The 15473-nt window shown below is 32.5% G+C and overlaps 1 protein-coding gene and 1 long non-coding RNA gene across 2 annotated transcripts; both read right to left on the reverse strand.

The window, feature by feature from the left end:
* Nucleotides 1-9: 9 nt before the first annotated feature.
* On the reverse strand, nt 10-549 carry LOC135138965 (uncharacterized). Its single transcript, XR_010282090.1, has 3 exons — nt 394-549; nt 186-342; nt 10-136 (listed from the first exon to the last, which is right to left on the reverse strand). It is a non-coding gene; the product is annotated as an uncharacterized LOC135138965 (long non-coding RNA).
* A 3559-nt stretch (nt 550-4108) lies between these two features.
* On the reverse strand, nt 4109-8437 carry LOC135138480 (ATP-binding cassette sub-family C member 4-like). The gene is made up of 10 exons (XM_064068454.1): nt 8391-8437; nt 8224-8338; nt 7938-8165; nt 7463-7884; nt 7256-7412; nt 5968-7194; nt 5596-5920; nt 5396-5546; nt 5116-5346; nt 4109-5064 (listed from the first exon to the last, which is right to left on the reverse strand). Exons 2-10 carry the CDS (start codon nt 8298-8300, stop codon nt 4184-4186), a joined length of 3699 nt encoding a protein of 1232 aa, XP_063924524.1. The 5' UTR covers nt 8301-8338; nt 8391-8437; the 3' UTR covers nt 4109-4183.
* Between the last annotated feature and the right edge of the window lie 7036 nt (nt 8438-15473).

A 15473-nucleotide genomic window follows, 5' to 3' on the forward strand; every position in this document is an offset into this window, starting at 1 on the left:
GTGTGGATCTAAAGGAGTACCAGTCGTTGTTAAAAGTAAAACAAACACGTAGACAGATATTTTGTGAATGTACGTCGCAATCGTAAAGTTTTCGTTTAAGATGTGATTCAATTTTCTCATATGGTTAAGTTCACATCTAAAATTTAACAGGTTAATAATAGTGACTTCATTTTAAAAATTAAAACCTTCTAATATTATTTATGAGTTCAGCGAAAGGCGTCTCCCAGGCATACGTTTTAATTTCTCTCATTCTAAAAATAATATCGTTCATTATACGGATCCGGTTGTCTCTTTCTCTAGTCATTTTGTGTCTTCGAAGCGCAGCTCTCGTGAAAAAAAAATCTGAAATATCGGTGCGTTACGTACGAAAGAATGATAAAAAAGTATACTAACATTGAGAAAGTGAAAAAATTACCATTATTCCTACTCCTACTACTCCTTGATAACTAGACAATGAAAGAAATAGGAATGTTGCTACTACGAGTTTCAAAATACCGTTCCACATACGGTGAATAAAACAAAAAACTGTTTCAAATTTGTCAACGTCGGTAGAAAACAAGTTTAATATATGTGCTAAAGTATTTTTTTGTATAGTAGCTAATTTCATGTTTACAATCTTTCTATAAATTAAAGAGGAACAAGATGTACGAACTTTCAAACCAGTGCTGTAAGTTTCCAAATAATGGAACTGGAAACTCAGCACTCGAAGTAAAATAGATAAAACGACGGCTAGTCCATAAATATATGCTTCACTTGCCGTGAGTTTTTTGTTTTTTGAAAAATATTCCAATAGTTTACCTAGAAATAGCGATTGAAGGAACCTACAATTGTAGACATTTTCAGTGTAAGAAAAAACAAAAAATAGTTTTGATTTTGTTCTTACATTGATAGTGTATCAGCTATACAAAAAAGTAATCCACAAAGCACATATTTGATACCTAAAAATTGTGCCAATGTTCTGGTAAGAGAAGGTTTTTTTCTTGAAATATTTTCTTTATTCCATAGTGCTTCCAGTCTGTCTCCCAATAGTTGTGTCTCATGATCTCTTGTCGGTGTTATGAAATCGTCGTCAGTTACTCCATTTTTCCAACACTTCAAAATTGTTTTCAGCTGCCAACTAAAATTTGAATATATAATGTAGAGAAACCGGTGGAAAATCTATACCAGAACAAAAATTGAGACAAGAAATTTGCCTCTTCCTTGGGATGAACATTTTTCGGTGTGTTATCAATTATAATCTTTTTTGTTCTCAGTGAATCCATTGAAAAATATACTTTTAATCGTTTCGGTTTGGAAAACTATGACTGAGTAAAATGTTTTCATGTTTATGTGCTTAGAAATGAAGTTGAATAAAACAGCAATTAAGGAAATTTTTAGGTGACTCTAATGAATAAAGGTAGCCGCTATATACAGTGGTTACATTTGCAATAAAGCTTTTTGTATGTATCTTGTTGTTTTAATTACCTGGCAGCTTTTAAACTATACGAAGGGCGTTGGAGTTAACGTGATTCATGTTTAAGTTATTTACATTCATTTACTATTAATAATATTATCAGTGTGTTAACTTTCTGTCACTTTTATATACGTACGTGAAACATAACTTCCTAAGCTGAAATTTATGGTCACATACGCCATAATTTTTTTTATAGATATGTCTATCTACACGATTTTTTCTATTTTACAGAGTCGTCGTCGTGTTCATCTGCATCGTTTCTGTCGATTCACAATGTTCAATTTACGTTTAGATATCTTTGATATGTAATCTAATGCATATTTGTTGCCATTGTCTCTAATGTTCACGGTAGCTCAACTTCTGCTCCTTTTGAAAGTAATGTTTGGGGAACCACGTTATTACCGTACCTATCAGTTTATTTCTATTATTTTTTTAAGGACTACGTGGTAGATATGACAAAAAGAAGACACGGAAAAAATGATTCATTTAAGATATCTTAATAAATTTATGGTACTAATCGTCGACCAAATTTACCGTAATATGTTCATACGATTCACTGTCTTTGGTTTTATAATTTTATTTTTTCATTGTCTCTTAAACAAGTTACTAAGCATCCCATTTTGTTTCTTCAGCAGGGTAGTCGGATCACCAGACTGAATTAGCAAACCTTTATCTACAACTAAGAAAAGGTCGAAGTCCAAAACGTAACGCAGTTTGTGTATCCTTTGTATATTTAGAATTGAAAATTACTCACGTTGTCCAAGTTTTATTTTTCGAGTTGATTGCTAATTTTTTTCATAAAACTTCAAAGAAGTTATCGTAAGAATGGGAGTTATAATTGTTATTAAAGAAAACTGTCGTCGGTTTAAGAACAGTGCTTACCAGCACATGTGTTCACATGAACAGCGCATACGGTTTCGTTACATTAGTTGGCCGACTCTATTGAAATGAGTCGAGTTGCAATCGCTTGTTTGTCAGGGGCAATAAACACCTATACATTGGTGTCAAGTACCCACCCGTTGCATACGTCGAGGATCTCGACCACTTGTCGTTATGTAACCGTGTGACCTTGATTGGCGTTCGAATGCAATTGTGCACATCTATGAATGAAAACGCCCTCGCCGCTCTTTTTGCAATCACACCGGCGATGACAACGGCAAAAAATTATCGTAAGAAGGATGATTTGAGCGTTAGGGCGTTTAATAATTTCGGTCATTTTGGTCAGAAAACGAAAATTTTCCGAGATACACATATCACAGAATCAGATGGTTAACAAACAAAAACAGAGGGGATTAAGCCAAATTATATTTATTAGAAAAAGTAAATTTTTTTTAGAATAGCCGAAAAATTATTGTATTACACTCGCACTCAGATGATTTGCGTTAATGCACCTCCACTTTTGACGAAGGGTTTTCATATAGGAAAAAATCAATGCAATTTTCTTATTATACTATGAATGGTAAGATACTGAAACGCTGCAATGAATTTTGCGACCTAGGAGTTGTAATGAATTCAGCTATGTCTTTCAAAACTCACGTCGAAACTGTCATGAAACGAGCAACAAAAATAGGGTTTATAATTCGAAACGCAACAGACTTTACAAATTCTGTTAGTAGTAAACTACTTTTCTACTCGCTTCTTACGTCTAGACTTAAATATTACTCTTAGAACAAGTTTTACGGAAATTTTGTAGACTTCTGCATTTTAGAATGTGTGGTGTACACCCGGTAAGACACTGTGACCAAAACGAATTGTTGGTACTTCTACATGAGATGCCGCCTGAAGTTAGGAGACAAACGGCTCGATTGATATTTTTACAAAACATAATTAATGGTCGCATTAAAAGCTTGCTTCTTTTATAATTGGTAAAAATTTTATGTCCCACGAGTAGGAACTAGAAATATTGTTACGTTTTATATATAATTTACCAATCTCGATCCACCATGCCAATAGCCCGCTCTTGTCTCCTTTCACCTTGTATAACACACTACTACGCCAACATAACTGTGATGAATTGGATTTGTTCTATCGTGATTTTGTTAAAATTAATGGTATGTTTTGGATCAATAAATTCATTATTATTATTATTATTTTGTAGTTCATTTGGGGTACCAAACTTCACAGCACAACCATAATCTGAAACCAAAATCTTGTCCGAATTGAGAAAATAAATCTTGAACATCTACTATATCGACGAAATCAATAAGAGCGATTGTGTAGTAGATAAGCTAATGTTTTCTACCATAACATCAAAAGGGCGAGCATAAGGGTACCGTCAACAGTGAAATTTAACTACTTGCTTTTTTTGAAGATTATTACAAAGAATACAGGGTGATTATTTTATCTGTTCAACACCTGAATACTTTTGTGTAGGCACCACATTGTACACATCATAAGCAACTTTGATCAGTTTATTAATCATTTTAAATTACCAACCGTAGTTAGTAAATGCAACACCACAAACATCACATTATGTCATAAATGACAAATGACAAAACGATAAGCAGCTCATAAGTTTTAGGTAATTGACGTTTTTTCAGAATGTTTATTTATGTTATTATGCTAAGCACTATGTCGTAATTATGACATAAAGTAGACATAGAAAACTTGATTTTTTTAACACATTTGAATATATTTAGGGTACTAATCCTCTCCCACATTTACATTAATAAGTTCAAATGATGAGACCACTGAATGCGGCACTTTCTTTGGTTTTATAATTTTATTATTTCATTGTCTCTTAAACAAGTTACTAAGCATCCCATTTTTTTTCTTCAGCAAGCTAGCGGGATCACCAGATTCAATAATCACACCCTTATCTACAACTAATACTAAGTCAAAATCTAAAATATAACGCAATTTGTGCATAATTGCGATGATGGTACATTCAGCAAAAATTTCTGATATTACTCTTTGTATCAAAGCTTCAGTATCAAAATCGACACTAGCATTACATTCGTCAAAAATTACGATTTTGTTTCGCTGAACGAGAGCTCGACACACACAAATGAGTTGCTTTTCACAAATGCTTAAATTCATGTCAATTTTCTCATCCAAATTTTGAAAGAGTGATAAATTCACGGTTGAAATAGCTCTCCAGATATCATCGTCTGAATGTTGTCCTGTAGGATCAATATTTTCACGTAACGTTCCCGAAAATATAGTCGGTTCTTGTGGAATTACAGATATTTTTGACCTGAGGAAATCCACTGGAAGTGTTTTGATGTCTACGTTGTCTATAAAAATGTTTCCTTCGAAATCGTAAAGTCGGACGAGTGTAGAAATCAATGATGTTTTTCCTGAACCAGTCCTACCAACGATGGCAACCTTTTTTTTATTTTTGATGGCGAAGTTTAAATGTTTTAAAACATGGTCTTGGTCGCTCTGGTAAGAAAGGGACACGTCTTTGAATCGTATTTCACATTCCTTTGGCCAATGTTTTATTACAAAACCATCTTTGTTTTCCTGCTTTTGTTTAATGAATTCCAAAACTCTTTCTACTGCTATCATTCGATTCTCAAGTCTAGTCATCATTAAATAAAAGAGAAGCTGCGCAGTTGTCAGACCAAAGATTTGTGTCAAAACAAGTCCAACTTTCCCTGCTGTCGTTTCTAAAGAATATTGTTAATTAATATTACTTACTTTTCAAGATTTCAATTTACTCTCATCTAGTGCTAAAAAAAGGATAATTGCGAAAACAAGGAGAATAATTTGGTCGGCTCCTATCAAAAGAAGAAATGCTTTCTCACAGCATGCGTACATGTAAGAAGAGGAAGCATACAAATCTTGATGTCGGTCAAATTCTTTTCGAAGTGTGTTTTCCATTCTTGAGGTCCTAATGGTTGTCAGTCCGTCTAAAGTTGCATTGATATACCCCATTACAGGACTTCGTGCTAACATAATCAAAATTATCATTTTAAAAAATTTTATAATTACGCTTACTTAAGAATTCGATTCGCTTCAAAGCATTCCCAATTTTTAAGTAAAACATTAGTACGAAAACCAGGAATATATTAATCAGAATGCATGGAATTAGGAACGTTGCATTAACTGTAGCTATGAGGATAATAACTCCAACTATTCCGACAAAATACTAAAATTCAGGAATATTATAAGCCAGTTTATAAAATTAACCTATTTACACCAATTAGTTGAAGAAACGTCGAGGGTACTATTTCATCAATGTACAGTATATCTTCTGAAAATCTATTCAAAATAATTCCTATTCGATTTTTGTCGAAGAATTGCATGAAATTACGAACCACATTAGAGAAAAGTAAACTGTGAAGCTTTTGAGAAGCTTTGGCAGCAAGCACCCAGAAAAAATATGTATTTAATAACATCAATATGGTCGTAGTTGAAATAATTATCGGTAGAACAATTAACATTTGGTGACGTTTTTGATTAGCCTCAGTATAAATTTTCTTGTCTGTGGCATTGCTAAACAAAATTTGTTCTGCATTTATCCTAGAAGTAAATATCAATGAGAGGAAATTATCAAGTTTTAGTCTTACCAAACGGATTCCATTTTGTTGATGGAACTTTTCAAAAACTGAGTTACTCCAGTGATAAGTAAGACTAAAACAATTTTGACCAAGCCTCCATTTACTTCAATATATTTTTTATAAACATTGAAGCGTACTTTTCCTTGTACTTTTGTTTCTGTGTAGAGTTTTCTGGTCTCTTTGGTCTTTTTAATCAATGGGGTGTCATGGCTAAAGTTTTCTTCCGCAGATGACTCATCTTTTTCGCTCTTTGATTTATCTCTTGCAATATATTTTATACTTTTTGTGTCCGCATTTTTTGGGATTTCACTTTTGATAGGGTGTGAATTTTCCATTGTACCAGTTTTCATTGTTATGACGTTATCTGACCTATTGACGTATTTAATGGATGACGTAGCCAAGATCACAATTTTGTGTGTCAGAAATCTTTTGATGCATTGTTCAAATACAAAATCTGCTACAATCGCATCCAAACTAGCCAGACAGTCATCTAATAAATATATATCACGTTCTTTATAAACAGCTCGTGCTAAATTTATTCTAGCTTTTTGTCCTTTACTTAGGTTAGCTCCTCCGTCAGTTACAATAGACGAATCACCATCGGTTAAAAGCCGCAATTCATCCAGTAGAGCACAAACTCGTAAAACTTCTAAGTAACGATTTTCGTCGTAACTACTTCCAAATAAAATGTTGTGTTTGATGGTTGATGGAAATAGCCAGGGTTCTTGTGATGCGTAAGAAATGCTGCCGACGACTTCTAGATTGCCTTCAACATTTTTGTATTCTTTGATGAGGACTTTTAATAGAAGACTTTTACCACTCCCAATAGGTCCAGTTACTGATGTTATTCCTCTAACAATATTGCAGTTTTTTAAAGTTATTAGTGTATGGCTATGTCCAGTGTGAATTTTTAAATTCATTTTAATTCTTGGTGAAGGGTTATTTTCTTCCACGTACGATTCTTCACTCTTAATTCGGAGTGTTTGTCCAATTCGTTTAAATACAGCAATCAATGTAGCCATTTCATGTATCGCTGTTGGAAAATTCGTTGTTATGCCATGAGAAATAAAAGTTAGACTGTTCATTATAAGAAGTAATGTCCCGGCGTTTGAGTTGATCTTAAACAATATGGATACTGCCACAATTATGTACCACGACGCATTATGAATTGATTCAGAAATGACTAACTTTAGAAAAAGCAGTATATTTACGTTGCGTATAAAATGAACTTCTTCTCTATAAATAAAGAAAAAAAAAAAAAACACACACGCAATTAGTCATTTGTTTACGTCCTTACTGCCTGATTTTAGCAATTTTCTTTTCATAACTTTCTTCCCAAAGGTTCATTTTGATGACTTTTATTGCACTTAATGCTTCTTTTATTATTTGATATCTTCCATCAGTTTTCCTCAAAGACTTCAATTTAAATTTACGCACTAAAACTGCTATACATGCTGAAAATAATTTAAAGACTAAATGATTATTTTAGTTTTTGCCTGCTTACTATTGACGAACAAGCTAATAAAAATTATTGTTGGGAGTATGAGAAATAACCATCCAATTTCTGAATAGAGGACATAACATGTTGCCAAAACGTTAGATAGCTCTCTTATTATGTTGGTTATTTCATATATGGCTTCTTCAAATTCACTCACATCTCTCGTTATCAGGTTTATCATCTTGCCACTTTCAACCAGTGTTGGGTTAATTTTCAAAACTTGCCTGTAGATTAAAGATGTGAATCCAGTACGCAGTTTAATACCAAATTCTGCAAGCCTTAGATGAAAGTTGAATTGGTAGACACGTCTGGTAACCATCACTATAATCAACAATACTCCATACAAGCTCGCATCAGTTCTACTTAGGTTATTGTGTCCTGGTGTAAAATATGAAATGAATTCTTTTAGTATCTTTGGTTGCGTCAGCCTAAACAAATTATTAAAACAGAGGTGAAATTCTCAATACGTTGTAGTAAATACGTCAGTGTCACTGGAATGACCAAACTGATTAATATTAATATATATTGTCTGCCAAAACATTTCCAAAGAAGTCTAGGTATAGATGTCTTCTTTTCATCAATTTGTATATTCCACTCATTTTCCAATTTATCTCCTAATGTTTCTGACTTATGCTGTGGAAGTACTTCATATATATCATTTTGAGTCAGGTCTGTTCTGTAACCCTTGATGAAAATATCCTTAGTGTATCTAAAATTTAAATGTACTCTAATTGTCTAACCTTTTTATCGAGTTGATTTTTACTAACACAAAGAATAATCTCGAAAACCAGTTACTGTTTTTCTCCGGATTAGTGGATTGTTTGTTTGCGTTGTAGTAGTCCATTAGTGTTTTGTATAAATTATCTTCACTAGTTAGTACCGCTTCAAAAGAAATGTTGTTTAACAGTAATATTCATGATTGTGTGAATGGTACTTAAATAAAAACTCGTATGGGCTATACCGCTTCAACCTGTTACAAAAGTTTTTGTAGTAAAGGAATGCAATAATGATATAAATAGTTGAACAAAAACGCTTTAACGATAAACGTACGGTCTAATTATTCTAGTGTGTGGAAAATAAATGACAAAATTTGATAAGAACTGTTTACCAGTCGGTATCCAGGAGGTCAAAATTTTCCATACGGACGACATTATGTAACATATTTTGGAGTTTATTATTTTCTTGAATGAGTTAAATTGTCCGCCCTCATAATTGTACAATAAATTTACATCATTTGCTGGCCTTTAATTACTTTAATCACTGGTGGTCATTACTTTCAAAATGTATTCAGTTTCAATCATTAATAATTTTTTGCCACACTTAGTTTTCTCTTTATCTGACTTGAATCGATGAGTTTCAAAACTGTACATGTCTCAATATTTCATTTTGAGAAAACACGTTCTAACGAATAACGTCTGTTTTTTCCAATAATGCCTGTTTATAAAAACTGTTGAATGTAGTAAAATTATGTATTATCATTTTCCAGAGATATTTAACCCTTAAAAATTCACATAGGTTTAACTTTAATATAAAAAAATTAAAAATAAAACAATGGGCTTGTACTGTTTTTTGACGCAATGACTTGGCAAAATGATTTGAACACGACGTGAGAAATAAGTATTTAATTAATTGAAATATGTACATTTGAAAATTAAGAAAAAAGTGAAATCAGTCATGATCTTCTTCTGCTGTACTCTTCCAATTGATAATTTTTTCATAAAATTTCATTTTTTCAACAGGCACATATCTCGTTACTTAGCTTAAATCTTTAGTTTTTTTTTCTTTGATTGGCACTATTCCCGTGTATGCTGACATCGTTGGTAAAAATGAAATTTCTCTACGATTGGTTTTTTTAAATAAAAACTGCGACAAACCCCTCCATCAGTAGATCCGAATGTGGTTACATATCCAGAAGTCGAACTATCATAGACAAATTGGCGGTACGATGATATAGTGTAAGTATCTTTATTTTCAAGAGATACTGACTTACTACTCTTTCTAAAAATAGCAGGCCACCAATTTTTAAAATCCGGTAAGTCAGAATATTGCATTGTTTTACTTCAAACGGGCTAGCGTTTTTCCTACATTCACTGACCATTGTCTGGTGTTATTCTGGGAGATAAATACGATCATGTTTTTTTATATGTATAACGTTTAATGTGACCAAAATCCCTATCACGTGGCAAAAACGAATGACCGCGTACAGGAAAATAGTGGATAATTTTTTTGAATCGTTTTCTTTCTTGTAAAGCTCATAAAAATGGAATTATGGTATGATTTTTATTTTGTCTCGGACATGATTCTTATACATCTGCCGGAATGTGATGATTGATATAATCATACAGAAATGTGCAGACCTCATCTGGACCTTTGTGTGTCTGCCCTTCATGATACATGTAACAAGTTTCCATGCTTGTTTCCAAGTCGAAAGTAAAACATTTTTTGGACTGGAATATGAGGAAGCTGCAAATTTTGCATAAAATCAAAATAAATTCCAAGCACTTCTGAATTTTCTTTAGATTCTTTTTGTGTATCTTTAATTTTTTTGTAGAAATTTTTACTTTCTTCTTTATGGCTCAGCAATTCTTCTTGTATTGATTGTCGCATTCTATCATTCAATGTTCTGTCTGTTAGTTTTTGTTCTAATCTTTCACATTCACTGCATGAATCTACTGAAGGTCTTCCAAAACTCAATGAAAATTCTTTATTAAAATAATTTGGGAAGTATTCATACTTAATAATTTTGGACAATTCGGGATGCTTTTGAATAAATAAACTATGCATAGTTTTAACATTTAAAGTAGCTGGTAAATAGTGCTTGGTCTGTGAAGCATAATGAGATGTTTTTATGGGAAAAGAATGTAAATGCTCTCTGATTTGAACCAAATTTTTACAGCTAGAAGTGCGTGAGTTATTATTATCTTTACCTCTGTGATCTATTGGTATCTTATCATGAACAAGAAGGGTAGTTAAACGTTGAACTTGAAAATGTGAAAGTCCGTATAAGTTCATAAAGGTTTTTTTACATACAAAGACACGATTACCGTTTTTCAAAGAAAAATAAGGAAACGTGGCTGATTTCGGTTTATTATTATTTGTTTCTGTGCGTGGTCGACGTCTCTGGATTGGTCTCATTGTGATTAACCCCTGAAGAAAAGTATCTTGTTGATTTTTCGGCTTCCCATCGTATAGTTTTAATAGTATGTTAGTCTGCGAAATGGAAAATCTTTATGATGAATTATTATTATGATCCATATTTGTACTAAAGTCGTTAAGTGTTAGTTTTCGTAACATTGAAATTTAATGAAATATGAAGGAATGTTTAAATATAAGGTCATGTCTACGTCACTAGGTTTTTAAAATTTATCAGTATGACTTTGTTCTTCCATTGATAGTGTATCTTCTATACAAAATAAAAATCCACAAAGTACATATTTGATGAATAAAATTGTGCCAATATTCTGGTAAAAGAAGGTTTTTCCTTGAAATATTTTCCTTATTCCATAGTGCTTCCAGTCTGTTTCCCGATAGTTGTGTCTCATGATCTCTTGTCGGTGTTATGAAGTCGTCGTCAGTTACTCCATTTTTCCAGCACTTCAAAATTGTTTTCAACTGCCAACTAAAATTTGAATCTTATTTGTTGCCAGTGAATCTATTGAAAAATATACTTTTAATCGTTTTGGTTTGGAAAACAATTACTGAGTAAAATGTTTAATGTTTGTGTTTAGAAATGGGGTCGAATAAAAGAGCAATTAAGGGAATTTTTAAAATCAATGCATTTTTTCTTATTACAATGTGAATGGTAAGATGAATTTTGCGATCTAAGAGTTATAATAAATTCAACTATGTCTTTCAAAACTCACATCGAAAGTGTCACGAAACGAGCAGTAAACATACGGTTTATAATTCGAAACGCAACAGACTTTACAAATCCTGTTAGTATTAAACTACTTTTCTACTCGCTTGTTCGGTCTAGATTTGAATATTGTTCTGTTCTGTGGAGTCCGTAGCAGAATACTTATATATTACTTTTCGAACAAGTTTTACGGAAATTTATGGTTTATATCCGATACGACACTGTGACCAAAACGAATTGTTGGTACTTCTACATGAGACGTCGACTGCTCGATAGATATTTTTACAAAACATAATTAATGGTCGCCATTAAAAGCTTGTTTCTTTAATCATTAGTAAAATTTCATGTCCCACGAGTAGGAACTAGAAATATTGTTACGTTTTATTATAATTTACCAAACTCGATCCACCATGCCAACAGCCCGCTCTTGTCTTGTTTCATCTTGTATAACACACTAGTACGCCAACATAAGTGTGATCAATTGGATTTGTTCTATCGTGATTTTTTTAAAATCAAGCAGAAATTACTTTTGATATGTTTGTAATACTCTTGTATCCACTATGAACCTTGGTTTTTTGGATCAATAAATTCATTATTAATAATATTATTATTAATATTATTATTATTTTGTAGTTCGTTTGGGGTACCAAACTTCACAGCACAACCATAATCTAAAACAAAAATCTTGTCCGAATCGAGAAAATAAATCTTGAACGTCTACTGTGTCGATGAAATCAACAAGAGATTGTGTAATGGATAACCTAACGTTTTCTACCATATCACTAAAAGAACGAGCATAAGGGTACCGTCAACAGTGAAATTTAGCTACTTGATTTTTTGAAGATTATTACAAAGAATACAAGGTGATTATTTTTTCTGTTGAACGCCTGAATACTTTTGTGTAGGCAACACATTATGCACATCATAAGCAACTTTAATCAATTTATTAATCTTTTTAAATTAGCAACCGTAATTAGTAAACATCACATTATGTCATAAATGACAAATGACAAAATGATAAGCAGCTCACAAGTCTTAGGTAATTGATGCTTAAAATTTATCTTTCAGAATGTTTATTTATATTATTATGTTAAGTACTATGTGGTAATTCTGACATAAAGTAGACACAGAAAACTTGATTTATCTAAAACATTTGAATACATCCTTTCCTACATTTACATTAATAAGTTCAAATGATGAGGGCACTGAGTGCTCCACTTTCTATGGTTTTATAATTTTATTATTTCATTGTCTCTTAAACAAATTGCTAAGCATCCCATTTTTTTTCTTCATCAAGCTAGCGGGATCACCAGACTCAATAATCACACCCTTATCTATAACTAATACTAAGTCAAAATCTAAAATATAACGCAATTTGTGCATAATTGCGATAACGGTATATTCAGCAAAAATTTCTGATATTACTCTTTGTATCAAAGCTTCAGTATCAAAATCGACACTAGCATTACATTCGTCAAAAATTACGATTTTGTTTCGCTGAACGAGAGCTCGACACACACAAATGAGTTGCTTTTCGCACATGCTTAAATTCATGTCAATTTTCTCATCCAAATTTTGAAAGAGTGATAAATTCACGGTTGAAATAGCTTTCCAAATATCATCGTCTGAATGTTGTCCTGTAGGGTCAATATTTTCACGTAATGTTCCCGAGAATATAGTTGGTTCTTGTGGAATTACAGATATTTTTGACCTGAGGAAATCCACTGGAAGTGTTTTGATGTCTACGTTGTCAATAAAAATGTTTCCTTCGAAATCGTAAAGTCGGACGAGTGTAGAAATCAATGATGTTTTTCCTGAACCAGTCCTACCAACGATGGCAACCTTTTTTTTATTTTTGATGGCGAAGTTTAAATGTTTTAAAACACGGTCTTGGTCGCTCTTGTAAGAAAGGGACACGTCTTTGAATCGAATTTCACATCCCTTTGGCCAATGTTCTATTACTAAACCATCTTTGTTTTCTTGTTTTTGTTTAATGAATTCCAAAATTCTTTCTACTGTTATCATTCGATTCTCAAGTCTAGTCATCATTAAATAAAACATAAGCTCTGCAGTTGTCAGACTAATGATTTGTGTCAAAACAAGTCCAACTTTCCCTGCTATCATTTCTAAAAAATATTGTTAATTAATATTATTTATTCAAGATTTCAATTTACTCTCATCTAGTGCTAAAAAAAGGATAATTGCGAAAATAAGGAGAATAATTTGGTCAGCTCCTATCAGAAGAAGATATGCTTTCTCACAACATGCGTACATGTAAGAAGAGGAAGCATACACATCTTGATGTCGGTCAAATTCTTTTCGAAGTGTGTTTTCCATTCTTGAGGTCCTAATGGTTGTCAGTCCGTCTAAAGTTGCATTGATATACCCAATTACAGGACTGCGTGCTAATATAATCAAAATTATCATTTTAAAAAAAATTATAATTACGCTTACTTAAGAATTCGAGTCGCTTTAAAGCATTCCCAATTTTTAAGTAAAACAGTAGTATGTAAACCAGGAATGTATTAATCACAACACATGGAATTATGAACGTTGCATTAACTGTAGCTATGAGGACAATAACTCCAACTATTCCTACAAAGTACTAAAATTCAGGAATATTACATGCCACTTTATAAAATTAACCTATTTACACCAATTAGTTGAAGAAACGTCGAAGGTACTATTTCATCGATGTACAGTATGTCTTCTGAAAATCTATTCAAAATAATTCCTATTCGATTTTTGTCGAAGAATTGCATGAAATTGCGAACCACATTAGAAAAAAGTAAACTGTGAAGCTTTTGAGAAGCTTTAGCAGCAAGCATCCAGAAAAAACATATATTTAACAACATAAATATGGTCGTAGTTGCAATAATTATGGGTAGAACAATTAACATTTGGTGACGTTTTTGATTTGCCTCAGTATAAGTTTTCTCATCTGTGGCATTGCTAAACAAAATTTGTTCTGCATTTATCCTACAAGTACATATGAATGAAAGGAAATTATCAAGTTTTAGTCTTACCAAATAGATTCCATTTTGTTGATGGAACTTTTCAAAAACTGAATCACTCCAGTGATAAGTAAGACTAAAACAATTTTGACCAAGCCTCCATTTACTTCAATATATTTTTTATAAACATGGAAGCGTACTTTTCCCTGTATTTTCGTTTCTGTGTAGAGTTCTCTGGTCTCTTTGGTCTTTTTAATCAATGGGGTGTCATGCTTAAAGTTTTCTTCCGCAGATGACTCGTCTTTTTCGCACTTTCCTTTATCTCTTGCAACATATTTTATACTTCTTGTGTCCGCATTTTTTGGGATATCACTATTGATAGGGTGATAATTTTCCATTGTACCATTTTTCATTGTTATTACGTTATCTGACTTAGTGACGTATTTTATGGCTGAAGTAGCCAAAATCACTATTTTGTCTTCCAGAAATCTTGTAATGCATTGTTCAAATACAAAATCTGCAACAATCGCATCCAAACTAGCCAGGCAATCATCTAATAAATATATGTCACGTTTTTTATAAACAGCTCGCGCTAAATTTATTCTAAGTTTTTGTCCTTTACTTAGATTAGCTCCCCCGTCAGTTACAATAGACGATTCACCATCGGTTAAAAGCCGCAATTCTTCCAGTAAAGCACAAACTCGTAAAACCTCTAAGTAGCGATTTTCATCAAAACTACTTCCAAATAAGATGTTCTGTTTGATGGTCGATGGAAAAAGCCAGGGTTCTTGAGATGCGTAAGAAATGCTACCGACGACTTCTAAATCGCCTTCAACATTTTTGTATTCTTTTGTGAGGACTTTTAACAGAAGACTTTTGCCACTGCCAATAGGTCCTGTTACTGCTGTTATTCCGCTAACAATATTACAATTTTTTAAAGTTGTTAGAGTATGGCTATGTCCAGTGTGAATTTTTAAATTTATTTTAATTCTTGGTGAAGGGTTATTTTCTTCCACGTACGATTCTTCACTCTTAATTCGAAGTGTTTGTCCAATTCGTTTAAATACAGCAATCAATGTGGCTATTTCATGTATCGCTCTTGGAAAATTGGTTGTTAAGCTATGAGAAATAAAAGTTAGACTGTTCATTATAAGAAGTAATGTCCCGGCGTTTGACTGGATCTTAAACAATATGGATACTGCCACAA

Source organism: Zophobas morio, unplaced genomic scaffold, assembly GCF_036711695.1.
Source record: "Zophobas morio isolate AGI-343-1 ecotype UQ-CSIRO unplaced genomic scaffold, CSIRO_AGI_Zmor_V1 ptg000030l, whole genome shotgun sequence".
NCBI lineage: Eukaryota > Metazoa > Arthropoda > Insecta > Coleoptera > Tenebrionidae > Zophobas > Zophobas morio.